The 26,979-nt window shown below is 48.6% G+C and overlaps 11 protein-coding genes across 11 annotated transcripts; 7 read left to right on the top strand and 4 right to left on the bottom strand.

The window, feature by feature from the left end:
• Positions 1-83: 83 nt before the first annotated feature.
• Positions 84-5,242, bottom strand: N7537_010535 (uncharacterized protein; the record flags this gene model as incomplete). Its single annotated transcript, XM_056901589.1, has 2 exons — positions 84-4,187; positions 4,247-5,242. The coding sequence occupies 2 exons, from the start codon at positions 5,240-5,242 to the stop codon at positions 84-86; spliced, it is 5,100 nt and encodes a 1,699-aa protein (XP_056750257.1).
• Positions 5,243-6,016: 774 nt separating this feature from the next.
• On the top strand, positions 6,017-6,631 carry N7537_010534 (uncharacterized protein; the record flags this gene model as incomplete). The annotated part of the gene is made up of 1 exon (XM_056901588.1): positions 6,017-6,631. One exon carries the CDS (start codon positions 6,017-6,019, stop codon positions 6,629-6,631), a length of 615 nt encoding a protein of 204 aa, XP_056750256.1.
• A 2,470-nt stretch (positions 6,632-9,101) lies between these two features.
• N7537_010533 (uncharacterized protein) lies at positions 9,102-11,421 on the top strand (the record flags this gene model as incomplete). The annotated part of the gene is made up of 3 exons (XM_056901587.1): positions 9,102-9,212; positions 10,179-10,583; positions 10,660-11,421. The coding sequence occupies 3 exons, from the start codon at positions 9,102-9,104 to the stop codon at positions 11,419-11,421; spliced, it is 1,278 nt and encodes a 425-aa protein (XP_056750255.1).
• Positions 11,422-12,946: 1,525 nt separating this feature from the next.
• Positions 12,947-13,381, top strand: N7537_010532 (uncharacterized protein; the record flags this gene model as incomplete). The annotated part of the gene is made up of 1 exon (XM_056901586.1): positions 12,947-13,381. One exon carries the CDS (start codon positions 12,947-12,949, stop codon positions 13,379-13,381), a length of 435 nt encoding a protein of 144 aa, XP_056750254.1.
• Positions 13,382-13,529: 148 nt separating this feature from the next.
• On the top strand, positions 13,530-13,769 carry N7537_010531 (reverse transcriptase; the record flags this gene model as incomplete). Its single annotated transcript, XM_056901585.1, has 1 exon — positions 13,530-13,769. The coding sequence occupies one exon, from the start codon at positions 13,530-13,532 to the stop codon at positions 13,767-13,769; it is 240 nt and encodes a 79-aa protein (XP_056750253.1).
• Positions 13,770-18,001: 4,232 nt separating this feature from the next.
• On the top strand, positions 18,002-19,359 carry N7537_010530 (uncharacterized protein; the record flags this gene model as incomplete). Its single annotated transcript, XM_056901584.1, has 3 exons — positions 18,002-18,038; positions 18,091-19,300; positions 19,323-19,359. 3 exons carry the CDS (start codon positions 18,002-18,004, stop codon positions 19,357-19,359), a joined length of 1,284 nt encoding a protein of 427 aa, XP_056750252.1.
• Positions 19,360-19,720: 361 nt separating this feature from the next.
• N7537_010529 (uncharacterized protein) lies at positions 19,721-20,251 on the bottom strand (the record flags this gene model as incomplete). Its single annotated transcript, XM_056901583.1, has 1 exon — positions 19,721-20,251. The coding sequence occupies one exon, from the start codon at positions 20,249-20,251 to the stop codon at positions 19,721-19,723; it is 531 nt and encodes a 176-aa protein (XP_056750251.1).
• A 768-nt stretch (positions 20,252-21,019) lies between these two features.
• Positions 21,020-21,932, top strand: N7537_010528 (uncharacterized protein; the record flags this gene model as incomplete). The annotated part of the gene is made up of 2 exons (XM_056901582.1): positions 21,020-21,431; positions 21,484-21,932. 2 exons carry the CDS (start codon positions 21,020-21,022, stop codon positions 21,930-21,932), a joined length of 861 nt encoding a protein of 286 aa, XP_056750250.1.
• Positions 21,933-21,939: 7 nt separating this feature from the next.
• Positions 21,940-22,334, bottom strand: N7537_010527 (uncharacterized protein; the record flags this gene model as incomplete). Its single annotated transcript, XM_056901581.1, has 2 exons — positions 21,940-22,226; positions 22,295-22,334. The coding sequence occupies 2 exons, from the start codon at positions 22,332-22,334 to the stop codon at positions 21,940-21,942; spliced, it is 327 nt and encodes a 108-aa protein (XP_056750249.1).
• A 1,008-nt stretch (positions 22,335-23,342) lies between these two features.
• Positions 23,343-23,828, bottom strand: N7537_010526 (uncharacterized protein; the record flags this gene model as incomplete). Its single annotated transcript, XM_056901580.1, has 1 exon — positions 23,343-23,828. The coding sequence occupies one exon, from the start codon at positions 23,826-23,828 to the stop codon at positions 23,343-23,345; it is 486 nt and encodes a 161-aa protein (XP_056750248.1).
• A 1,558-nt stretch (positions 23,829-25,386) lies between these two features.
• Positions 25,387-26,150, top strand: N7537_010525 (uncharacterized protein; the record flags this gene model as incomplete). Its single annotated transcript, XM_056901579.1, has 2 exons — positions 25,387-25,849; positions 25,900-26,150. The coding sequence occupies 2 exons, from the start codon at positions 25,387-25,389 to the stop codon at positions 26,148-26,150; spliced, it is 714 nt and encodes a 237-aa protein (XP_056750247.1).
• Positions 26,151-26,979: the final 829 nt, after the last annotated feature.

Below are 26,979 nucleotides of genomic sequence, written 5' to 3'. Positions count from 1 at the left end.
CGTAGTCCCTTGTAGATTGTCTCTTCGTAGTATTTCGTAAGTCTTCGCTTGCTCGCTTTCTTGCTGCGGCAGCGGAATCCTTCTTATTGCGAATCCATCGCATAGCGACGTGGCCTGCGGAAAAGGTATGGAGATACTTGCTGCAGCGTCGGAGCGTCCTCCATGTGCTGATCTCCTTGGCCATCCTTTTCAGGGGCGTTGTCGTCAACTAGGTTCTCTCGTGGAACCTCTTCCACCTCTTCCTGGGCGGGTATCCAGTCCACTTGTTGGGACTCTTCTACCTCTGTCCGGGTAGGTATCCAGTCCTCTCGTTGGGACTCCTCCACCTCTCCCTGGGTGGATATCCGGTCTATTCGCTGGGACTCCTCTACCTCTCCCTGGGTGGTTGTCCAGTCCACTTGTTGGACTTCCTCTACCTCTCCTTGGGCAGGGACTGTGCTTTCTAGACCTTTCCTTCGGGTCTCCCCCACTTGCTGAGTGGGGACCCTAGCCGCTTGCGGCAACGTTTCATCCGGCGCGTGCGCCATATCCTCTGCTTCCGGCGCAGGTACCGTCTTTTTCGTTCTCTTGGCGGGTAGTGGTTGCTTCCTCGCTTTCGCTGCGATATTTCTAAGCACTTCCTCCCTCCCCACCAAGCGTGAGCGTACCCCTGAACGCTCCATTGCATCCCACTCGGCTCGAGAAATAGTGGCTAATTCGTGGTAACTAGGCGGTTCGTCGGAGTCCATATCAACCACTTCTCCGCCATCGAGCGGATGCCGAATATCCATACCTTCCCGTCGAAGCCGATGCTTGCCGCCTGACGACGTCCACAGCTGGTTGGGGTTATCGACAAAGGCGTCGACAAGGCGGCGGCCGTTCACCAAGTTCCTCAGTACCCGGCCATTGGGCTCAGCAAGTGCATACGTGCCAAGCGGGTGGGCTTTCAGGATCTTATACGGCCCGAACCACTGTGATTCGAACTTCTGTTTTGCCTCGTTCCGAACCAGTACCCACTTGCCCGGCTGCAGTGAGCAAGTGGTCACTTTCTCATCCTGGATTTTCTGGGCCCGGATGGCCTTGTGCAACAATCTCTCATTGGCCTCGGCTCTTGCATGATTAACAGCGAGGATCTTGCTATCCAGCTCCGCCGGGTCCCGGGACGAGGTTACTGGCTCGGTATCCCCTGGCAAGCGTGGATGCGTCCCGTATACTAAGTAAAAGGGACTTTTGCCTGACGTTGCATGTTCCCTAACCCTTGTGGCGAACAGGGCTTGGGCCAAGTAAAGATCCCATACTCTGGTGGGCTTGCCCATACAATACTTAGTGAGCATTCGTCCTAGCAAGCCGTTGAGATTCTCTACCTTCCCATTCGTTCGTGGGTGGTATGGCGTCGTTGTCCGGTGTTTCGCATTTACCAGCTTGATAAAGTACTGTACCGAGGCCGCGAGCAAGTTGGCGCCATTATCCGTCAAGAACTCCGCAGGTGCGCCATACACCGTGAAGATGTCGTCGTGGAGAAATTCGGCGACAGCTTCCTCTGTGGCCTCCGGCAAGGCTTTTGCAAGTGGCCAGCCAGTGGCGTAATCGATCGCCGTAATAATCCATCGGTTGCCGCTTGGCGTCGTGGGTAGCAAGCCGATAAGGTCAATGCCCCATCGTTCAAAAGGCTTGATGCCCGCGCTCGCTAAGTACTGGGACGCTTCTCGCTCGAAACTCTCATTTCTCGATTTCGACACTTGGCAATTCGGACAAAGGCGCACTACTTCCTCGGTGTCCTGCCGTATTCCGGGCCACCAAGCGCGGGTACGGAGCACTCCGCGCAGGCCTGGGTGGCCCAAGTGTCCATATTCCTCGTGCATCCGCTTCAGGAAGTCCTTCCTGAAAGGCGGCTCTAGATATGGGGCGGAGGATCCGTCCCCATATAGGTAGGTAAGCTTCGTATTCTCTTCCTGCGTTGCAGCTGTCGGCAAGGGCGATTCGTGTATCGCGAGCTTGCCAGCCCAACGCATGACTTCTCGGCGAAGCGACTTGTCGTCCGGCAAGCTACCGGCCGACATATATTGAATGGTGGCGGCAAGCCATTCCGCTTCGTCGAATCCGCCCACTTTTGTCATCATGTTTAGTTTTCCCCAAGCAGGTGCTTCCCAGGCCATATTAGCTGGTCCCTCTCCGAGAAAGTCGGGGCGCCGGCTAATAGCGTCGGGAATAATTGCTTCCTCTCCTTTCCGGTACCGTAGCTCGAGGTCATATGCCTGGAACTCGTCAATCCAGCGAGCAAGTCGCTTGCTGTACGCTCTCGTGGTTGCCAGGTATTGAAGACCCTCGTGGTCCGTGATGACCGTGGTCCTTGTTCCATTCTCCAGGTACCTGTCCCAAGTACGGGGGGCTTCCTTGATCGCAAGGAGCTCCTTTTCATGTACTGGGTAGTTCAACTCTGCGCCTTTTAGCTTGCGGCCGTCGAAGGCGACTGGGTGCGTCTTCCCGTCGTCACCCACTTGGCAGAGCACAAAGCCGATCGCCCATTCGGAGGCATCGGTTTCTATCGTGAAAGGCTTGGCCCGGTCAGGTTGAACAAGCACTGGGGCGCTGACAAGTGCCTCCTTTAGGCGTATGAAAGCCACTTCGCATTGCTCGGTCCAAGTGATCGGCCGGAACTTTTGCTTGCGCAGTTTCTCGTCGGCTTCCTTGGTCAAGTTGTGCAAGGCCACCGCTATTTTCGCGAAGTCTTTGACGAAGCGTCGGTAGTAGGTGGCCAAGCCTAGGAAGCGGCGAACTTCATTGACATTTGTTGGCCGGGGCCACTCCTTGATGACATCTAGCTTCATCGTGACGGCTTGAATCTTGCCGTCCCCGATGATATGGCCGCAGAATTCCAACTCTTTGGTGACGAACACGCACTTTTTCGGTTTGGCATAGAGCTTCTGCTTGCGCAAGCACTGCAGCACTTCCTCCAAGTGGGTGTAGTGCTCTGCAAGTGTCCTTGAGTATACCAGTATATCGTCCAAGTACACCACGACCGACTTGCCTAGGTAAGGGCGAAGTGTCTCGTTCATTAATGTCTGGAAGGTGGCTGGCGCATTACAAAGCCCAAATGGCATTGCTCTCCATTCGTACTTCCCCCAAATGGTGTTGAAGGCTGTCTTTGGTATTGCCTCCTTGGCCATCCGTACTTGCCAATATCCGGCCGCCAAGTCGATCTTCGACAAGTACTTGGCCTGGCCGACGATGTCCAGCAAGTCCTGAATCCTCGGGATGGGGTATCCATTCTTAGCGGTGAGTTCATTAAGGGCGCGGTAGTCGATACACATTCTCCACGCTCCTTCGGGCTTCTTGACGAACACCACCGGGAATCCCCAGGGACTGGCTGACACCTGGATCAATCCCCTATCCAGCAAGTCCTTCACTTGCTTCCTAAGCTCCTCGAGCTTCTCGTGGGACAGGGGGTAAGCATTCATGTTTACCGGGTCGGCGGTACCGGTATCAATGTGGTGGACGAAGTTGCGTTCGGGGGGTAACTCCTTCGGCAAGTCGTCGGGAAAGACGTCGGCGAACTTCCTGAGCAGCTTGGCCAAGCGAGGGTCGTTGGTCGTTGGTTCATGGTCCTCGCTCGCCGTGGCATAAAAGACTGCGTACTCGGTGTTCTTATCTTTTAGGGACCGGCGGACCTCCCTCTTTGACAGTAAGTTCAACGTCCCTTTCTCCTCCCCACTAAGTGCACGGCCGTCCGCTGCCTGCACTTCGTGATCTCCATTATGGTCGGTGAGCCACATCCTTTTCGTGGGGAAGCTAACGTGGGGGTCGTGCTCGCATAGGAAGTCGTTGCCGAGTACTACATCGTATCCTTCCACGTTGACTGCCCACACCACTTTCGTACCGGTCCACTTGCCCAGGCGAATCACCAGTTCCATCGTACCCTGGGTATACAGGGTCTCGCCGTTCGGTAATGACACTGGTAACGATCTGCGCTTGTCCCACTTGCCACCTAGGCGGCGAGCGGTTTTCAACGATACAAATGTATGGCTTGCTCCGCAATCTAGCAGCATACGGCAAGCGATGGGGTTTCCGGCTGCGGCGGGGCGATGGAGCGAGCCGTCGAAGAAGTTAAGGTCTTCCCCGAGAGCATTTAGTCTCATCACGGCTCGTTGGGTGTCCCGCCCTTTCCGGCTTTGGCTAAGCCCGTCATTTTGCTTGTCGGGGCGACGTGGCTTGGTGAGCGGGTCAGCAGGCTCGCCTAAGCTTGCTGACCCTGTCCTTTTCCCTTGACCTTGCAGTTTCTTTTGATGTGTCCTGGCTTGCCACACTTATAGCAAGTCCTCGTGTCCTGCATGGCCGATAGGTCCATGGCGTCGGGAAGCGGGGCAGTACGCCCATTCCTAACATAACGTGCTGGGCGGCCATACGCGGTTGCTTCCTGCGCGCTTCGTTCAAGCTCCAGCAGGAGGTTGACCGCTTCCTCGACGTTGGTCTCGGGTCGGCCCTGCTGCCTGAACCACTCTGCACGGAGGGTCGGGTTCAGTCCCGATACTAGTTGCAGAATATATCCTCTTTCCGAGGGGCTCTCTAGTAAGTTACGGGAGAGTTCCAGCAGGGCGGCGTGGTACGCGGATAGAGAGTCATTTCCTTGTTGCTTGTGCGTATACTCGCGCAAGCGATCTGACTCTGCCGTTCTTGGTTCGAACTTGGTCCGAACCCAGGCCTTGAAGTTCTCCCATGTGGTGATCCGTTCGCCAAGTCCTGCGTCTACTTGCTGGTTGGCCGTCCTCCATTTCACATGGGCGTCTCCGGCCAGCAAGCCCGAGGCAAAGGCTAGTTTGTACGTCTCGTCGTCGCTTCGGCCGCTCACCATTTGGCGGCGCAGGAAGTAGTCGTCGACGTCGTACAGCCAGTGGTTAGCAGCGTTGCCTTTCTGGTTGCCTTGGTACTTGGCCGGTTGGCCTAAGTCTTTTAGGCGGCCCGCGATCTCCGCTGGGTGAGGGCCGACTTTTGGCTCCATGGCCCTTGGGTTCTGAGCCAGTCCCGGGTCGAACGTTGTCGACATCGTAACGATGGCCTCGTATTGCACGGCCATCATTTCCGGGCTGTTGGTCACTTGTTGGAAGATTGCCAGCCTTTGCAGCGGCTCCGGCAAGCGGTCGAAGGCCCTCTGCATGTTCGCTGGCAGGTGAGCCCTAAAGATTCCGGGCGTCACGGCCTGGTCCGTCGGCGGGGTCGTCTCCGCTTGCTGGAACTGTTGCTCTTCTTCAAAGGGTTGGTTCTCCATTGTAACAAGTGGCTTCAATTGGGGTTTCGGCAAGTTGGTGCTTAGTCTTAGGAGCTTCTTGCTCTGTTCCTTTCCCAACTGCTTCTGCTTCTTGGGGGCCCCCACTTCGCCCCCAAGGATACGGATCCTTGACCTCTCGCAGAGTTTTTCTTGGTGTACCTCTATCACCAAGTCTTTGGTACCGGCTTGGTGAGAGGTCCACCGCACTCTGTTTCATGGTCCCTGGATCGAAAATTCCTCGCGGCAGGGGCTTGTTCGAAGCCCTCACCTGCTGCCTGGCTTCCTGGGTATGCTTGTTGGTCCCAGGAACCGGCGAGGAAGCATGGCTTCCTCCGTGGATGCCACTGCCTCCTCCCAGCTTACCGTAGGAGGTAAGGCCTTAGCAAGACATGCTACCAGATGAGATTCTGTTAGGATCGCATGGTTTTCATTGGGTAGTAGTAATTACTAGCTAAATACAGAATGTATTACATCAGCGCCAAGCAAGGGCTTGGCCCAGAGAAAACCCCTTGGTAATAGGCACTCGCTACCAATGACTTGGCCGAGTGCCAAGAAGTATTGTCCTGAGGCATCCAGCAAGTGGCTGCCTCAGGCACCGAGAGTAAGCAAACCCTGCAAACCTCTCGGGAGCACACAAGGGATAAGAAGAGGTCACGTGCACTATATCCAGGGAAATATTTCTTACAGCATTATGTTACTCCGCGTAATGTAAACTGTGACCTCACCCTCCCAGCATCGAGCATTTCCTCTTCCCTCAGTTACACTCTTTACACAATGCTCTCAGACAACGAGCAGCTTCAGCCTACCCATGTGCAGCTGGATATCGCAACAAACCAAGCTCGAACCTATTGGCATCAGCTTGCCGAGGAGGTTATTGCAGACCATGAAGGTGGAGTCCTTCTCGGATCAAGTGTTTTACAGAACCTGCTTTGCAGAGTCCCTTCTATACCTACTCAGCCCCTGGCCGTCAATGAGGTACTTTCCTCCGATACCACCACGAAATCAGTTTTGGCTGCTGCATCATCAACAATGCGCGTGGTTGAGCCAGGGGGATGCGAAGTCGGAGGCAAATCAAAAGAAAATAGAGCAACCTTGCTGATCGGCATCCAGACGCCAACCACCTGTCAGTTTTCTGGAGACGCCTTCCGTCAATGGCGGACGACGGGAACTGCCAAGCCAAATTCTTCAAACTACATCGGGATCTTGTCTCTTGCTTGGTCCTACATTCTCTCAGCCCGTTTGTTGGAACTTCAAAACCAAGATGGTGCCGAGCTTGTTTATACTAGCTCAACGGCAAACGGCTTGCTTTCCAGAATCCTCCACTCAAATCGGTGGTTCAAAAACTTAGATACGGAACCCGCCGGGCGTAATATCGTAAACTCTTCGTAATCATCGTCGTCAAAGACCTCGAAGGATACGGCTTCGATGACTCGAGGTATTGGCCAGGTATATTCCTAGACCATCAGGCGTATCTCCACAGGCAGGCTTGGAAAGTGACGGAAGTCTGAGTCGTTCAGGCAGCTCATGTTTCCCGCCAGGACCGAGCCAGCAGTTTTTCAGTCTCTGTATAAGCAAATCGCCTTCGGAGGTAGGTTTATAATATTGGAATAAAAATCTCTAGAGGAAAGTTCAGCAGTGATGCGAGGCAAAATATACGATTATTTGCCGCACTTTGACTTGTGCTACAAGTTACTAGCCTATAGCCTTTTGGCAGGAAAATGGATATTGGCATTGTATTGACTCGTCAGATACAAATGTGTACACGTAGCCAGGCCCACTTTAATCTACATCTGGACTAGCTTACCCACAATTGTCGAACAGAAAAGGGCTATGAGCACCGGTCTAGGAATTAATGGAAACTAATTGACAGACTCGTGGGCAATCTCGCCGGCGTTCAATGCTAAGGTAGGAGCTTGGTCAATTAGACACCAATTTTGGTCATGATCTAACAACGAAAGATTGCAATCTCTTTCCACAGAAGCTGGTTGGTGAGGCCTTACTGATGCTCACTTCACCGGCCTTAGCAAGTCCTGAGCTAGATATGCAATAAGCCTGCAACGAGATGAACAGTTGACCATCCTGCTTATCCTTGGCCCTGGAGAAACTCCAATCCGTGGTTTCTTACAGTTAAACAGATACTGGGTTCCTGGGTAAAGGAAAATGGCTGGGCACAACGAAAGAAAAGAGGGTTATTCCTCCCGCTGTCAAGCTATTTCCCTTTGGTTGCAATATTGTTCGGTATTGCATATTAATACAATCCAACGCTGAGGATATTGTATGAATATTAAAGGAATACGTGTGTAGGCGGATGCACAAACCATTGGAGGGAGAGATACTAATGACTGTGGAAATCGTGAATTCCTATGACTTTCCACATTATCTCGAACATCACAACAGTAGTTGTTAGTAGTTGTTCAATGGCTGGACTCCACCGGACGCCATCTGCCCCGCAAATTGTTTGTTTATTGACGGCCCTTTCTTATCGAAGCGAACAGATCATTGAAGGCATCACTTCTGGTAGTTCGGGTAAGACGAGAGTTAAAAAAATGTGCGATTTTTTACGCATTATTTAGATCTCTTCATGATTAAAGTTCGGCCAGAATAAGCTGGTCATAACTTGAAAGTTTAATTGCATGGAGCAACTAGTTGAGAGAACTGAACTATAGTAATAAACAGGCAATTAAAGTGATGGCAGGGAGACGAATCTTCGATGAAATGAACAATCTGCTTAGCCGAGGCTTGAAGTAAACAGTTGTTTGTAGTTACTCGTTTTGCACAGCATCACAATTTTCTAAGATCTGTCATATGACCAAATAAACCAGATTGTGAGGCCAGATCGGTTGAACAACTTTAAAAAATAATTGTTTGCATATTTGCATAGAAATTAGTTGGCCATGTTACCTAACCCGTCGAATCAACCCTCCCCTCTCTCGCCCATGCAATCTGGTTAATAAACCTATTTAATTACCGGCCCCTGCATTTTCTGTCCGCAAATCTTACTTTTCCGCCCTCCAGCCATAATGAAGTTTTATATCAAGGATGTTGGATCACATGGTTTGTGAGAAGAAGACCCAGGCCCTCAATCTTTAAACTCTTACAACCAGATCCTCACTTTTTAATACTTCGCTATTTTTACGATTTATAGTTTATGGCGAATTTGAAACCTTCACAGTATCATAGTAGCAAACGTGTGAACTGAATAAGCGATGCACGATTTGTGGCCGTAGAAAATATACGTTTTGTCTGACCTACCTATGTGGGCTTGGTTGGTACTAAGCCGTGACGTCGCCCAAGCGGTTGCATAGAGAATTATGTCCTCATCCAAAGATCATCATGTTGATTAATTGGCCTCGTCATTGTATCATAGCTGCTAAGAATTGGGTGCTTGTTAAATCCCCGCGATTCTCCGGTTTTGGCAAAGACATCACGAACTCGAAGCGTACATACTATGGGACAAAAAGTGATGGCAGGGAGAGTGGGGTGTAGATTCGATGAAATGAACAATCTGCTTAGCCGAGGTTTGAGGTAAACAGTTATTTGTAGTTACTCGTTTTGCACACCATCACAAGTTTCTAAGATCTCTCTCATTATGACCAAATAAATCAGATTCTGAGGCCAGACTGGTTGAATAACTTTGAATGATAAATTTTGCATAGAAATTACTTGACCAGGTTACCTAACCCTCCCCTCTCTCGCCAATGCATTCTGGTTAATAAACCTATTTAATTACCGACCCCCAGCGTTATTTTTTCCGCAAATCTTACTTTTCCGCCCTCCAGCCATAATGAAATGTTACTTCGTCTAATCCATAGCATGTTCGCGTTCCCCCTCGTCAAAGATACGTAGGCGTGACCCTCCGATGCTCGCAAACTCTAATACACAGACCGGTGTGTTGAGTGACGGCGACTCCCTGGTCACCGCTGTTCCCGGCTACCAAGGCAATCCTACAGTCCTAGTCGAGCATACAAAGGTCGGCGGGAGATTGCGCATGAAATTTGAGTAAAAGAAATAGAAGCTGAAACAGATTCGCATTATATATCTAATCGCCTGTTGACCATCCGATTTTGGTATTCGTAAAGCCATTAACTGGCCGGCAATGCAGCGACATCGAAGCGGCTCTGTCAGAGGATAACTTGGTAAGATATAACACACAAGCCCGAGAACTGATGGGAGGCTGTGATTTGTGTGTTTTCGTGTTGTGGTTCATGAGCCAACCTTTAGGAATACGCCGGAATAAGTAGGGTCGGGTCGCTATCAAACATCACCGGACATCTTGCACACCTCTCAGTAATGTTTCGAGGCGCCTACTATAATTCAAGGTTCGTCATCTGATCGTCAAGCGCGAGCGAAATCTATATCCGTATCATCCGCAGACGAAGCATCCCGCGCTATGGTCCAAATGCTGCCTAGCCTAGATTCCGGCTCGAGATTTCGGTGATTGAGTTGATTACGGCGACGTATAGCATCTGGCTGGCGGCGAATGCCATGGCAGTTTTTTCTTCGTCTTCAGGGTCACTAAGGTCGTCAGCCTTTTCCGTATATTTATCGAATCACCGTTGATGAGACACCTTGTCTTTGCTTTCGTCCCCTTCAAAAAATATTCATCTGCAATCCATTGGTACGAGACCTTCTGTACAGTAACTTTACTCATAGTCCCTAGTAGTTCGTCGATTGGGGTAAGCAAAATTGTGCTGACTCATTTGCTTAGCGGGGATTTTCGGTGGTGTTTGTCTTGGCAATGTTTATCTGACAGATCATCTCGTGTTATCCCTAGCACACCACTGAGGAGCACTCGACGTTCATATCACAATCAAGCCTGCGGAATCATCGATCAATCCATATGAAGCGGGCACGCTCTTGCTCCCCAGTCCCTCTGCCCCCGAATCATAAAAAGTTCGTTCGTACGATCGCTAGCCTTACCTCTGATGCTCTCCAGGAGCACGACGAATCTATTCAGCCCCTTTCTCCATTCGCTCTCTTTGATATGTTTCCTCAACAGACCGCCAGTTTATCAGATGTTCCAATCATACCTCCTCCTTCCACGCGCTCCTCACAACGATCGCGATCGAGCAGTCCGTCCCGACCGAGTGATGCACAATATCGCGCCGGCCATCTTCGACGCGCAAATATTTTCGTAGATAACGATATACCTACAGATATCTGTGATTATGCAGATGAGAAAATATTTTGTGATATGATGGACGATGCTCATTTGCACCAGATGGCCGAAAAGCTGTGGAGCAAATCCAAGGAACTTGTCAAGAAACCATCGGGTGAAGCTGAATGGACGGAAGCCTTACATACAACAATTGACGAGTTCAAGTTCAAGGGGCTTGAGGCTGTGCGTAATCGAGGCAAGCTATTATATTTCTGGTGGAAGAATCCCGGATTGAACTATTTTGGTGCTAACTTCTTAGCAAGACTGGCGCGAAGACCTGAAACCACCAGTATACAACCCTCAACCTACCATCCCACGGAAACGAAGTCAGTCACATTGCCTCGTACATGAAATCTCCGCCAGCGATAGACACTCTTCGCATGCAGCTGGATCAGGGCCCCCATTGCCAGCTACTCCTGTGTTCAAATTAAAAAACCCACGTCCAGATATATGCGTTGGGTTGTCGGATGAGAGCTTGGTCAATGACCTCGAGCCCAAGAAGGGCCGCAGTGCGGCCAGAAGCTTTCTACTAGACTTGCAAGATACCACTAGTCTTGTCAGCGATCCACACGTCACCCCCTTGGGCCTTCGTTTCCCATTTTTGATAGTCGAGGCAAAGGCTGGTTCGACTGGAGGTAACCTCTACCAGGCACAGAACCAAGCTGCGGTGGGTGGCTCAACAGCTCTTCAGATTTTGCGAAACCTTTCAGAGCTGAAGTCTGCTCAAAATTTGGATTGGGAAAGTCAGGGAAGTTCCCAGGCCAGTATTGGGCCAATTGAGACCTTACCCGACCTCATATCTCACATGGTCTTTTCTGTTACCACGGAGGGCCCGATTCATGAACTGTGGCTTCATTTTCGAAGACCAAGCGAAGAAGACTTCTATATGGTTTGCATCGGGGCCTGGAGGACGACCGTGAAAGACGACACTCTGAATCTCTTACGCTACCTTTGGGCAGTTTTGAGATGGGGAAATGGTGAATTCAGAGATAGCATTGTTGATGCTCTCGGGGCTTTATAGAATGAGGTCGGTACACAAGTCAGTAGCCAATTCGCATTTGTCAACCAATTTGGTGCATCATGACGATAATATCCTCCTTTAGCAATTCAAACATTCCATAGCGAAAGCCATTTGAATGAAAAGTACAGACGCACTCGAAATCAGTTTCATCTCTTTACTCTCTTCAATTCTTTCTTGAACGCCATTTTACATGAAGCCATGCCTTTGGTTTACCCCTAACCCACACACTTGACAGTATCTCAGTACGATATTAAATCATGACACCCTGTCTAGAATAACACACCCGCAAACAAAACAAACAGAATGGTCGGCAGGAGACTGTCGGTAGCCACCTCTCATCTCACTTTCGGTCATCCACATTCACTACATTACACAGTGGACCAGCGAAGACATACGTAGAGACAAATGGTCTTCTTGGGCCGAACGCCTACTGGAAGCGCATATTTTCCTCCCATCAGCCTGAAAATATTGCGAAAATTCTCAACAAATCCGTATGTGGCTTTTGACACATCTATCGGCTTTGCGCTCCCTGAGCTCATTCTGCAGCGATTGGAACTAGAACAACTGAGAAGGGGGTAGGGACGAAGGAGCGAAGTGAGAGAGGGCTTCAAGCAGAATAGATTGAGTAAATCCTATTTAGCACCAGAAGAAAAGCTTCTTACGAATGGGTTTATGTGCATACCGGTCAATCTCAAGATGTCTGCGAATAGACAAGTGTGTAATGAGCTGTATTGCGCAAATCGTTTATTGTTCTTTAGGCTAGTTTGGACACGTCCATTTCTCCCCCCCCCCCCCCCAAACCGTGTCGGTCGGAGACGAAGCATAACACCACCGGTGCTGGAAGCGCTCCTTGACCATTTGCTGGAAAAGTCAGGTATGTTTCTTGAGGAGATGGCTGTCTTTTTATGGGATGAATTCGAGTTGCGAGCAACGACCAGCATTAGGAGGGGCCTGGTGTCCCAAGGCTGGTCCAAGAAGACGGCCCGACAGACAGCAAAAGAGCAGAGTGCCGATTCGCGGGAAATTTGTCTTCATAACTTCTCCGAGTTTGAGTCACCTTGTTTATGTTGATGAATCTGGGTGTGATAAACGAATTGGGTTCTGACGGACAGGCTGGTCACCACTGGGTGTAGCACCACGACAGGTGTCACAATTCCACAGTGATGAGCGTTATCAAATTTTGCCTGCGTATGCCCAAGTAAGATGGTATTTTTCCTTAGTCGCGTCTTTGCGGCTCCACGGACGCCGTTGTGTTCGAAGACTTCATCGACGAGCTCCTCCATCATTGTGGAAGATGGCCGGAACCGAAGTCTGTCCTGGTCATGGACGATGCCTCGTTTCACCATTCTGAACGAATTTCGCAGATATCTGCTGATGCAGGGGTCAAACTGGTCTATTTGCCTCCGTTCTCTCCGGATCTAAATCCAATTGAAGAGTTTTTTGCGGAACTAAGTTGGCTGATTTCGAAAAGTACTACAGATTCGGAGAGTGAAGACCCATTGTTACTCGACGCAAGAGATCAGAAATGTCGGGACGGGCCGAGACGCGAACCCCTGAACCGCCGGAAGCCATGGGTGAGGAGAACGAAACTACTGTCGCCAAGATGACGTGGCTGAGCAACAAGGAAATCGCAAAGCCCTATGGATCGATGGTCGTGTACCTAACCAAAGGGACTGATGCACGGAGGATCCTGGCAGATGGATACTTCCATGTCGGAGGAGAATCCGGGACAACTAGCGTTTTTGAGTATCGACCACGACCGGTGCAATGCTACAACTGCGAGGAGGTTGGTCACAAGGCATTCCAATGCAAGAAGATCCAGAAGTGCGCAAAATGCGCGACGGAGGGCCATCACCACAGTCGCTGTGATCACACGGTTCCGAAGTGCGTTCCATGCGGTGGACCACACGAATCGTATAGCAAGAACTGCCGGAAACTCTACCCGTCACGTCATGAATAGGTCACTTCGGATAATCCAGCTGAATGTGAGGAAACAGGGAGCAGTGCACGAAAGCCTAATGAACGACGAAGATACTCAAAACGCAGTGGCGTTGGCGATCTAGGAACCCCAGGCGAGGAGGATTCAAGGCCGGCTCTTGACCACCCCGATGGAACATCACAAATGGACCAAGATGGTGCCCTCCACCTGGAGGGAAGGGAGATGCGCAATCCGAAGCATGCTTTGGGTCAATAGGGATGTGGAAGCGGAGCAAGTGCGGATCGAGTCGCCAGATCTGACAGGGGCCGTCATCCGGCTCCTGTACGCGGTCGTAAGAGCGAACCAACGATCTATCCCTATCGATGAGGTCGGCTCAAGAGTGGAGGACAACCAGAGAGATCAAACGTAACAGATTCCAGCAAATAACCAGACACATAATGGCGCTGTGGGACAACAGGATAAAAACCCAGCAAATGGCGGTCAGTTGGACTGTTTAATTCTTCCTTGGGAATTACCGCGGTCATTTTTTCAGCATCCTGTTACTTCTAAGCTCCGGTGACGGATCATGGTAGCTCCACATTGATAAACAGTAGCTTAGTCCGCACCTTAGTGGGGCGAAAAAACATTTCAAAACCACACTCAGTTCGTGTTCAACTTCTGGAATTCCTCCAGTCCGTCTGACGGCAGTTATTCCAGACTCGTCCCCTCTGCAGATGGGGGCACCTCCGAGCAGTGCTCTTCCATTATCCGCCACCTTCGCACCCCAGGCTGGAGAAGAACATGGCATTTGCCCTTGCAGAGAACATTCCTCTCGCTATTCTGTACAATTTACGAGTCTCTCTTGGTGTCTGACCGGCCACCGTGGCTGTTTATCATGTGGTTTGGAGTGGGCTTGCACCAAAGTCAAACGTCGGTTTGTTTTATGCCAGACCCACGCAAAAGCACCAGCGCCTCGACATTCTACTGTGCTACATCACGGGAGCCATTGCCTTTCTTGCCCTGGACAAAAAGGGTACCTTATTGTTGACCGATTTCCTAAGCCAGCAGCTTTCGCCAAGGAGAGACTGCAGGCTTCGTTCCTGGGAACGTCAATTGTGGTGTGGAATACTCGCTCATCCTCGCATGGCTACCGCCAATGAAGAAGATTGGAAGAGGTGAAGATAATTGGTTGCTGAGATGTGCCTACACTGCCTCTTTAGATACCTATTCATAGCTACATTTGCATCATCATCTCCCATGATGCTGTCTGAGTTTTCACAAGATATAAGATGGGCATATCTCTCAGAGCAGTTCTTCTGTTCATCTTTTCACTGTCTAAAATCTTCATCTCACAAGAAACTCACCTCATCAACCCGAACATGGCAAATCAGAAGTGCTTATGCCGTGCGCAAAGGCTCACTCTTAGGTTACAAATGGCGCTGGAAGGGCATCCGCCTTCCCAACCGTTGAAAGAGAACATATCCAAGCCTAGATCACCGAAGAGGTCGTTGTTGCCTTCTGCCTTCGATGGTGACACATTTCTTCAAAAGGAAAGCAGGAGGGAATCTTATACACTGGCACCGAATGTAAGTTTAGCTCCATGGAAAATGTTCAGGACCGAGACTGAGAGCAGCATATGATCAGGTACTCCCTCTAGCCTCCCTAACCGGGGGTATAGAAGAGGCTAGAATTGCTTCGGATTTTACAAAACGTCTGTTGCTTTAATTTCAGACGAAGGGGCGATGTGCTCATTTCGGTCGACGCGAACAGATATGGAACTGTATAAGAGAATACTGCCGCATTTAGCGTTATAGTATATTGTACATCGACAGAAGGATTGAATTAGGCTGGCTGGCTGTCGAAGTCCAACACAATCAAAAATTTACCTTCCACTAGTTCTAGTACAAAATGTCCCTGTTATTTGGCCCGAATACGAATATTATATTTTTGATCTACAGCACTGAGCTTTTGGCAAGCTCCCTCAATCCAGGCCCATCCTTTCCCTTCTAGCTACCGCTGGTTCGGAGGCTCCGAGATCTCCGTGTAAGTCTGGCTAGAGGAGCAGATGAATGGTACTCGGCCTGCATTTTATAAGCGTCCACCTGCTATTTTCAATGACCGAATAATAATTATCCACATAAAGGCCAACGGCGGTAACACTTCAGATCACGTCACTCCTGCGCCTGGTCGCCAAGCAGTTCAGAGGGCCACCTCCGATAGCCATCCGCCACCCCTCTGATTGCCGTGCTTGTATATTATGGTCTGTAGGGAAGGCCACCGTCCCCAGGAGTGACTCGGTATGAGTCTGGGCTCAGCAGATTTCCCACACACTGCTTGGCTCCGTAAACCCAGGGCTCCATCAGCCGGCTCCGCCACCCGGACCTGCTATATAATTGCGCCTAGGGGGTTAACGTAACCGGTAAACGAGTCGCCATTGTAAACGAGCCGCCACCCCACCCAAAACGCGTCTTTGAATTAGCACTTAGTTAGTTCAACCACCCACCATGCCACCAATTCGCCCTCGATCCTCTAAAAATTCAACGGAGCAAGAGGGTAGGCTTTTATTAGCTATCTAGGCTTTTAAAAATGGAGATATCAGCTCTATTGCTCTTGCTACGCGCACTTTTAATGTCCCGCGTACAACTTTACGCGACCGCCTCTCTGGCCGTACTAAACGTTATACTATACGCGCAAATTTGTAGAAATTGACAGAAACTGAAGAGGAATCTCTTTAAAAATGGATTCTCTCTATGGATTCTCGCGGATCACCTCCCCGGCCCTCTATGGTACGAGAAATGGCGGATCTTCTTCTTTAAAAGCGTAGAACTACCCCGGTCCTTTCGGTCGGCGAAAAATAGGTATATAATTTCGTTGAAAGGCGTCCTCTCCTCCCCTCCCGATTCTCGAAACGATATAACTACGAGCGTGCGAAATATGAATATCCTAAAATCATTATAGAGTGGTTTGATCTAGTTCAAAAGACGATACTTCAATTTGGAATCGATCCCGACGATATCTATAACTTTGACGAGACTGGTTTCGCGATAGGATTAACTATAACTATAAAGGTTATTACGAGGAGTAAATACTACGGTCGGCGTTTACTTTTACAACCTAGAAACCGAGAGTGGGTAACTGTTATTGAGTATACGAATACTTCTAGCTAGGCCCTTCCTCCGTATATGATTTTTAAAGGCAAAGTCTTTATTAAATCATGGTTCGACGGCCTCCCGGAGGATTAGCGCTTCGAAGTTAGTCCTAACGGCTAGACCTCCGATAAAATTGGACTTCGTTAGCTTGAAAAGCTCTTTATTCTTAGTACTACGCGTACGAAGGGGGTATACCGGCTTTTAATACTCGACGGCTACGGAAGTCATTTAATACCTAAATTTGATAAACTTTGTAAGCAAAATAAAGTTATACCAATCTATATGCTAGCGCATTTATCTTATCTTTTACAACCTCTTGATATTAGTTATTTCGTAGTGTTAAAACGTACGTACGGTCGGATAGTTGAGTTAAAAATACGGACTAGGATCAACTATATTAACAAACTTGACTTCCTCGAAGTATACCCCCGGGTACGAATTAAAGCTTTTAAATCGGAGACTATTAAAAATAGCTTCGTAGTAGCCGGTTTAGTACTATTTGGACCCGACCGAGTGATTTTAAAGCTTAATATCCGTCTTCGAACCCCGACCCCCCTAGCTAGCCGGGGTAGTGAATCGAGCCGGAATTTCACCCTAAAAACCCCCTTTATAGAGAAAGAACTACGTCGATAGGCTTTATCAATCAAAGCTCTACTTCGTATAAGATCTCGGAGCCCGCCTAGCCCGTCAGATCGTGTATTAAACTAGCTTGTAAAAGGCTTCCGTCTTACAATGTAAGGTGCTATCTTACTCGCTAAAGAAAATAAGGAATTACGCGCCGCTAACGAGAAGTAGAAGCAAAAGCGTACTAGATCCCGGAGGCAGATACCCGCCGAAGAAGGCCTCTCAGTTCAAGAAGCTTCTCAATTGATTACTGAGCCGGTGGAAACTGATGAAACACCTCCCTCCCCTCCCCGAAGAAGCCCTTCGCCGGCTTTGGAACCACGTGTACGGGCGCCAGCGAGGTGTAGTGGGTGCAGATCAATAGGGCATAAATTCAATAGATGCCCAGCTAGATAGATGATTTTAGTATATTTAATTTAATGGCGTTTTGGTTGAGATAAATGCATTTAATTTTCATACATGGAGGTGGGGTGGCGGCTCGTTTACAATGGCGACTCGTTTACAATGGCGACTCGTTTACCGGTTACGTTAGGTGGCCAATAATTATAATGATGACATAAGAAGCCAATTGAAGGACTAAACTAGTTAACTAACTAGACATGGCTTGAAACAGCCACTAACAAATACAGTGGGTGATGAAGTCAGCTGACCGTGCAAAGGCCGGTTAAATATTTCTCCATTAAAAATCTGACGTTCTTCGCGTCGAAATGCATAGGAGCTTTTCGAGATAAATACAAAATCCTTTGGAACTTCTTTCCTTCTTTCGCAGAGGAACTTCACCTTGCCGTCCATGCGATGATCACAGCAGTCCACTGCGTATAACAGCTCTGCACCTCATCATATCCATAAATCCCACAACAATTTCCCCTCCAGGACTTTATCAATGAGAATGGGGTGTAGAGGGCTCTGGAACTTACACATCAATGGTTGGTGATGGTCCGTACTATATGACTTGCAAACACTAACATACTCTCTTAGGGAAATGGTACCGCTTCTATCGCCCTCGAGGGCGGATAAGTCCCCCTGACGATGAGTCGACATTGCGAACAATCAAACATCTATGCGACAAGCCCGACAATCTTGAAGGATGGGAACCAGTCCCGTTTTCTAGCCCAATTCACTCGAATCTGGACTACATATACACTGTCGATATAGATGCAGGTACTTTCACGATCTCTTTATGGAGTGAGCTTGACGGATTATTGGCACCTTCGGCAGTACGGATGGATCTCGCCAATATCCATGAGATATCTAGCATAAATTATCATATGATGCGGAAACCTCAATATATGTTGAGTGAATATATTTGTGAGAGCAACAAGGCACAAACAAAGCAATTCGAGACGTTTGAAATGGACTTTGGCATCCCTACACCCATGAACGAGCTACAGGGGCGATTCTTTACCGACCTCGTTTTTATCTGGCGCTTTTATGTCGATGACCCTTCGACATGGAGATACAATTCTCCTATATTCAGGGTATTATGTTTTGCTTTCCTGCGTCTTGCAGCCTGGGATTTTGAGGTGTCTTTCGATTGCAACGTTGAGCTTCCGATCTCTTTCGCGTCCATTCCTCTTTGGAGCTACCCCGACGCGGACGTCTATTGGTTTCATGGATATCTTGTTGTTTTACAGGATGACCTTGAATCCATAGCCATGATAAACGGAGCCGTCTCAAAAGCTAAGTCATATATTGGCAACTCTCAACTCAGGCATGACGACGTTCGCTTAATTGTCATTTCACCACGTCATCTCGTTTTCGTGGAGCTTTCTTGCGAGGTCGTTCTGGCCTCTAGGAGCCTAGTATTGCTTTCCAACTATTCAGCAACCCAATGTTCATCTGGGTTCCGCGCTCTAGCCCGGGTTCTAACATCAAACTGCTGGAAGAAGCCTCGCGCCCATAGGGAGAAGTGGCCTGTCAACGTGCCGCCTGAGATTGTTCAGATGATTCTTCATAAACTGGAACCGCGAGATGCCGTAGCATTTTCGCAGGCATCCTTCGCTGCTGAGCAATGCTACTACGCTTCAGAATCCCAGTTCAAGAACATTGACGTGCGAAGTTTTAAGTCCTCTATACCTTGCTGCGGCAAGCGCACTGGACTGGAGACGCACGGTATTTGTTGTTCTGAATGCCATGCTTGGCAACACTTGGAATGTGTCGGTCTGGAAAATTATTCTTCCGACTATCGGTACGTTTGTATGGGCTGCCAGGAAAGAGCCTGTATGGTACTTGATCCTGGCGGGATAAATAGGTTCAGCCGTCGGAAAATTAGGGAAGGATGTCAGGTTAGAGCCGAAGGTCTTGTTAAATCACTTCAATTGCGGCTCTCCAAACCTTCCCATTTACGACCAGAGCTACAATTTCTGGGGAATCTTGACTCAGTTGCGCCTTCACTCATACAGTATACAATCCTTTTTAACCACTCCTTCTCTGGACTGGCTTATGGCTTGGAAGATAGTTCGTAACTCGCGGTCGTTAATAATTCAATTGCATTAAATGGGCCGGAAATTTGGTTCCCACTTCATCCCAGACATGAAACTGAATTATATATATCCCTTTAACCCTCAACCTCCTTTATACCATGCCTATTTAATCCATTGAAACGTCTTTAACGGGCGGGCGGAGTATCATTTTGTGCCATATGTCTCAGCATCCAATCAACTTCAACACTATCATTGCGCGCATGGAATGAGTTCCGTGGTTGGCGTTGGTTGGGAGGGCCCCACGGGATAAGACGTGCGTGCTCAGGTAGGTTTCGATGATATTCGTAGAACTTGAAATTGATCCCATGAATCATAATCGCCCAACATCTTCCAAATTGAGTGTTGGCATGCTCAAGGGCATTCTCAAGTTGTTCTAACGACGCCTGTAGGCTATCACTTGCGCGTTTCGCTTCGGCAAATGTATGATCAATGACACCTCTGTCTCCAGGGAACCGACGTTGGATACGAAGAATGATGAAGTCGGTGTAGTTGTTGTTTCGGTTTTGTTCTGGTGCAACCGTGTAGCCATTGGCCGCCGGAAAGTAGTAGTTGAGAATCCCAGAAGCCATTGCCTTCACGGAGTCTTCATAGGTGGAGTCATTTTCAACAAATCGAACGAGTTCGTTGAGGATAGGCAGGGAGAGATAAACCGCCATGGCTGTTTAAAGGCGGGAAGATAATAATTTCACGAGATGCCGTGTGCAAACGATGATTTTGATTTGCTAGGTCAAACCCAGGATGCTCATTGCTTTATATTTCTCTTTCCAGCCTTATGGGGGATAAAAGCGTCGTCATCCTGTGAGACAAATACAAAATCACCATCTTAGTTGCTGACCAATACCAAGGCCGAAACAGAAGTGAAACTGTATACCACCTATGAAAAGAGTATATTACCCGCCAGATTGTCTGCTAAATAGGACTTTCAGTCAGCACACCTATAGCTACCCCGCCTTCTCGGTCACAGTTGCAACACGTGCTGCTAAGCTACTGGCTCTCAGCTGTGTCAGGGACAAAGGCTGGGCTGACCAGGGTCAAACCAAGCAGAGCTGCAGCTTGGGGTTCCTCGCCAAGCAACGTAACCGCCGGTCAGAACAACGATGTGAAAGTTCATGCATTAGCGCAATGGCTGAGTCGTGCACATGAGAAACACACCAGATACCCATTGAGTCCACAGCCAAAACGCTGTAATCACCTAGAACCTTATTGTGCATCATGTACATGCAGCGCTCGTCATGTCTGCCTTCAAATTGCAAGGATCTGGTGTCCCAAAAGTAAAGTGTGTCCAATGATTAAAGACGCTCATTTTGGTGGCCTAACACTGGGGCGCCACATGAGACACATTATTATTCCAACGCATTTCCGCCTGTTCTCTCGTTCTTCCTGTTATCTCGGGCTTCCATTGCTCACACCGAAGTAAAAAGAAAATGCCGGAAAGAAAAAGGGGAACCGACTCTCTCACTATTGCTGACGAAGCCTTTTCAAAACTTTCGTCAACTATTCAAACTGTCCAGTTGCGAGTGAGCGACGAACTGCCCATCGAGCAGGCCATTAAGCCGCACGAAGCCAAGCGGATCAAATACGCCTTTGATCTTCTACATGGGCCGCGACAACCAGTTTTATCCAGAGCTGATGAGAGGCGAGATAAATATTGGCATTTCTTAATGCAAATGAAAGATGATGGCCTTGTGGTCGCTGGTGCCCTTGGCCTCGGGCAAACAGCTATTGGAGATATGAAGGAAGCACCAAGACTCCGCGTTCCAGTCAAATTGAAGCAACGCAAGAAAGACTTAGGATCATCATTTCTAGGAAGTCTCGCTTCGGTCTACTCCAGGACAGGTCAGTTATTTTAATCTCCTGACAAGAATTAATCTAAGTAATACGATTTTAGAAGTAGCAAGAACCAGTGTATCTCCTTCAGAAGAACAAATGCGGATGCATCACGATCCTCTGAGCTCCAGTGAAATACCTCCGCTCTCGGTGACACCACTACAATCTACCGGTACTGATTTACCTCTAAGTGGTTCGTCGCCGGCATCAGAGCCACAGCAACAAAACGAAACCCTTTCGCCCGGTGGAGAGAAACCTCCGGAGGTCGCACAGAGTGGGCTAAATTTCCTTCAACGAGATGGCCACAATCTAACGACTACAGGCTCTCTCCATGGGCGCGTATTTGCGCTGACACATGAAGATGTTCGCGCAGTCGCTATTTCAAATCAGATATCGGGTCAAGTTTGGATGACGGATCCGTACGATAATGCATCATTTTCATTCATATCAATGCCCATTACGGATGAAATATCACTTTATTTCAGTACCCGGCGACGCCAGATCATGTGAATGATCATCACATCCTCACCACATACTGTATCCCAACAGTCCCGATCGAATAGAACCACCAGTCAACATTCCACGGTACTATCACTAAGGCATCCGCGTCCTCTGTTCCGACTTTACCTACAGCGGCAACGCCGAGGTCATTGTCCGATTTTTCTCCAACTTTCATGGCTCCACCAGATGCGGATATATCAACGATAACGGCAATCGTATCAGGAGGGGGTGAGGTCTGATATACGACTTCTGTTGTTGGGCCAGGAACAAGGGTGCATCCAATGCAGTGGAGCTGGACAGAAGCTAGGACAAGTCGAAACGTATTTGTTTGCAGTAGCTTGCCTCTTTCTTGCAAATATCGAGAAGCTCACCCTTTGTCGAGGCTCTTGAGGCTTCAATTTTGCGGAACATCTTCTTAGGATAGGGCGCCAGCCAGCGACACACTATCGCACGTTGATTCACGTCATTAGCCGAGTTCCGAAGGTCAAATGTAGAGTATCATACAAATGATAGGTCTCACAGTATTCAGAAGCGACAAGAGCGAACTCTGACGCTGTAGCAAGTGCGATGATCGGGTGGAGCGTGGGGTTATCACCACCACGGCAGGAAAATTGAAACACGGGCGAACAGTTATAAGTTCACAGCCCAGCAGTACATAGATCAACCTGTGATAAAGAAGCTTCCTTATAGAAACATTAGCCGTATGCAGCGATCACGACAAATATCTATTGCATTTACTTTGAACCCTCCCTTGACTGCAGCGTCAAAAAAAAGTGATTGGGAACAGACTATCACACGATGTACCTGGAAACAGAAGGCTTTGCAAGATTGGCTGAAGTTTTGGAAACCCCATGATCGATGTAGCTTCATGTAAGTGAATAGCAAGCTTAACTCGATTTACCATATATCATTTTATTATATCCGCCATTAAGAAGTCTTAAGTGCTATGACGTCAACACTACGATCGTTTGGTGCAGGGATTGTATAGTTATTTATATGGTACAGTACTGTATGTGCAGCTCTCGTCCGTTTGAATCTACAGTGACATCTCCAAAGTTTGGACACCCCCTAATTGCTTGTCAGATGTTCCCCTCTATTACATGTATGTACATGGCTCAATTGATCTGTATAGACTGACGATAGTGTCTGGCTACTTGCTGAGTCCATCTCTGCAGGGTTTCGGTACTGGATATTCATTTGAATGAGATCATCTATATGAATCCTTCAAGTTCCTTTGTGAGTCTCTAAAACTAACTAACCATCCAAGTGGCAAAACAAACACATCCACGTATATGCGATAAATAATCGAGTCTTTCTCTCAACCCTCCATAATAGTCATCCAATTCTTTTGATCAGCTCATTACGAGTGATAATGAGGATCTCAGATACTAAATCATTGTGGGGAAGTGGGCCCTTTTTTCACGTAGGGTTCTCTGATGCAACGACAGGGCTTTTGCTATTCCGAGGGGCATAATGCGTCACGCCTTTGATGTGGTCTTCTAGGAAGGGAATGGGATTCTGTCCATTGCCTTCATGTAGGTCCGCAATTCTTTTGGCGAGCGATGAGTCTTGGGGCTGGTGCCGAAATATTGCCCAGGTATGGCTTTTCCTGGACAGCCGAAGCAGGTAGACAGGTATGACTACCACTTGAGTATGGGCGTTGTCATAGTTGTACTCGTCATTGTTGAAATCGAGTGCAAAGTAGGTGTGTCGTGACCAAACCTCCACCGCCAAAAGCCGCAAATCCGCCTTTCCTTTCCAAGAATCGACGAAGCTTTCGATTAATTCACGAGTCGAGGCCAGATAATCTTCGTGGTTCAGCTTTTCGGTAGGCAGGTCACCCAGGATTCGGATTGAACGATGCGTTTCAAGAGCGTCGGACACAGCCTGATTTACTTTCTCCATGAAGCGTAGTGGCGGCCTTTCACTTTCAGATAGATCATGTGTGGGAAGAAATAGTTGACAAAAGTCTCAGGTGTTGCCCTGTCTCAAGAGCATTTATAATGAAGGGCGTTGTGCACGGACCAACGCAGGCGGTGAAGACTAGTCAAGTTTGTTGTTTACGCACCAACTTATGCATTGAGCTTAGAAGAATTCTTACCCTGCCGTACGAGCGGTATGATGTATCAATCTGCGAAATATTTAACGTCCTTGTTTTGGAAATTGGGAAAATTTACAGTACACTACATTTACAGCAGTAGTCTAAAGATATAAAAAGACGTTTATTGAACGAACGTGAAGCGGTGATAACCCCCCTGCGTGCGACAGCCGCTATACATCCACTCGCATATAATGCCCCCACTGAAAATGAGTAGAAAGATGAGTATAACCGACACACCTTGCCTCCTCGTGGAATCTTGTTTAATTGAGCTTCCCAAAGTTCTGATGCGCAGGTGTTGCGAACCGTTGGCTCCTCATCAATCTTCAATCGAGTTTTCAGCGGCAACGGCGAACTTCAGCACAGATCTGAGGGGACTAATAACCGCAACTGAGACACCTACATTGTAAGCTCGTGATCCGGGGAGCAAATGGGAAGAATCTGCAATATCACTCACCTAAGGGACCATGTCACTACTAGCTGGAGATGGATAATTACACGCAGGGCAGATGCTCTCGCCAATGACTGGGGTGATCTCCTGCCGCGGGTTTTGAGTAGATGGTTGACAGGTCGCGTTCGGGGTATGTCTTTGGACTAAAGCATATCGATCGAGATGCCCGCATCGGAACAACATTTCGTTCCACTTGCACATCTGCAGCATGTAGAGCCGTTAGTATTGGACGTTAAATTCAATAGAAAGGGGCCCAACCTTTTCCGATAATTAAAACTTTCTGGCGAGGGATACGTACGGTATTGAGTACTACTGGGAGGATGATTGTTTGCGATTTTCTCATATCCTGATTCCTTCCAACATGTTCGTCTTATATGTTTTACCAAACGTGCACAGTCCGCTTTGACTATAAGTTGGTCTCTCACGAGTCAGTCGTAGGTACTATTATCAGAGCACCCAAGGTTGGTCGCAAGCAAATATAATTGGTCCAGGGCTTTGATCAGCCCCGCGGAGGAAACCAAAGTACCAGTTGTTCGCGATTACTAGAGAAAGTCTGTGAACTAGTACATGTGAAATTGCATGCTCTAATGCGACAAGAGCACCAGTGTCTCCAGAAAGCGAGCCCGTGATTGGGGATATATTCAGCTAATGTTCTCGCCGCACTAGGACGCTAATGCGCCCTTCACTTGCAGCCAGTAAACACAGAGCGCCAAGGTAAGTCCCCTGGACCCTTGGCTTATGACGTGGACCGCTTACCAAAGTATGTGCCAGCCAATGGGAAGAATTTTCCCTCCTTTTCCTCCATCCATCCTCTCCATTCCCTCCATCCTCTCCATTCCCTCCATCTTCTCCATTCCCTCCATCCTCTCCATTCCATCCGTTCCATCCATTCCATCCATTCCACTTCGTTCAAAATGCCACCGTCTCTGGATGCTGAGGACCGGGCCCAGCAACTCAGCCTACAAATCAACAATAAGATCACGCAATTTCAGTTACAAGGACTCACTTTCGAAGACCAGGAGCTTCTAAGAGCTCGTCTACCCTTCGTTTGGCGACCGCACGAGAACATTCCTGCGGCGTCCGCAACAAAGTCCCGACAATCTCGTTCTCGATACATCTACAATATGATTCAGGACATAAGCAACCATCTCTTTCTTGCTGTGGTACTGGTTGTCCCACCCACTGTCATTATTTCGCCTGCGTTCCAGTTGGTGTTAAATTCATTGATGAGCCATGAAACCTACGTCACTTTTCAGTTTCAGCTCAACGCGAAAGCACAAAGATTCTTCGAGTCCACCGCAGCTGAACAGGGCTTTGCTACCGAGCGACGTTACCTGGGTTTCATGAAATCCATGTTTTCTGCACCAGATGCCAGGCGTGAGCATACTCAATACTTTCTGGAGAATATATCCACTAACCTATGACAGAGATTCAATTAGCCTACTCGCTTGTTCCTCGTGATAGCATCGAAATATTCATGAACGAAATGCTACAGGCAGCCGTTACTAGTGAACAATGGGCCAAAGAAGGAGCACAGGGAGGCGATACCACCGGCTGCGTGACCATATTCATCCCATCAAATCAGCACCAAGATGCTTCATGCACCATAAGGGTCAACCGTGACAGACTAGTGCACTCGATACACAAATTCAACATGACGAAACTCAAGCTCGAGTGAACTTGACTATGCAGCCCAACACTTCGCAACGATGGTTCGGGGGAACAGAAAATGTGTTCGGGCTGTTGGTTGCGAATGCTTCCTCGCCACCAGTGACTTTTACCCATCCTTCTGTTTCTCCGGGTTTCAATTTAAACGTAATTTTCTTTGAAACTGGCTCTCCTTCGAATATTCCATCTGCTGTCTTCCACACATCGTAAATAGTCTGTTTAGTTCATATTAGCTCAGCGACACCACCGTGGAGGTGTAACACATACTGGCTCGTTAGGATTCATTTTTCCATCAACAATATCTGCCATACTGCCATCTGCCATGATCCGGTTCTTTGACTTCTGTTGAGTCTAGAGTGAGTTTACGGTCACAGTTTGTCTTATATATGTACTGAGTTACCGAGCCTGGTTGCATGTAAAACCCAACCTCTGACAGAGAGATAATATTGCTCAACACCTCTCACTCTTCGATCCAGATAAAAAGTTTTCGGATACCTGAACGAAACCGGACGAGAAAAAGAAGAATCGGCTATTTGAAGAAATCTTCTGGTGCGGGTGATAAGTCGGCGCGAGATGCCAGGGTGGGCCGTTGATCGTAAAAACTGATTTGAAGGCTTACAGATTCAGTCGTGTCCATATAACAGGGTGTAGCCCTATACAAATGGATCAGTTCGTGGCCGAAGTTTGACGGTGCTGTTGAAATGGACGCGAAGCAAATTTTCGCGGGCGCGCAGAGGGGTACAACTGTTGGTGCCCGATGGGGTTGCCCCACGTCATATTACAAGAGCCTAGGACTGCGGCCAATTCTAATCTTCCGACCCACCTTCATAGGAAACCGG

Source organism: Penicillium hordei, assembly GCF_028827395.1.
Source record: "Penicillium hordei strain IBT 12815 chromosome Unknown utg000005l_segment0_segment0, whole genome shotgun sequence".
NCBI lineage: Eukaryota > Fungi > Ascomycota > Eurotiomycetes > Eurotiales > Aspergillaceae > Penicillium > Penicillium hordei.
Note: the sequence above shows the minus strand (reverse complement) of the source record. Positions and strands in the feature narration are given on the sequence as shown.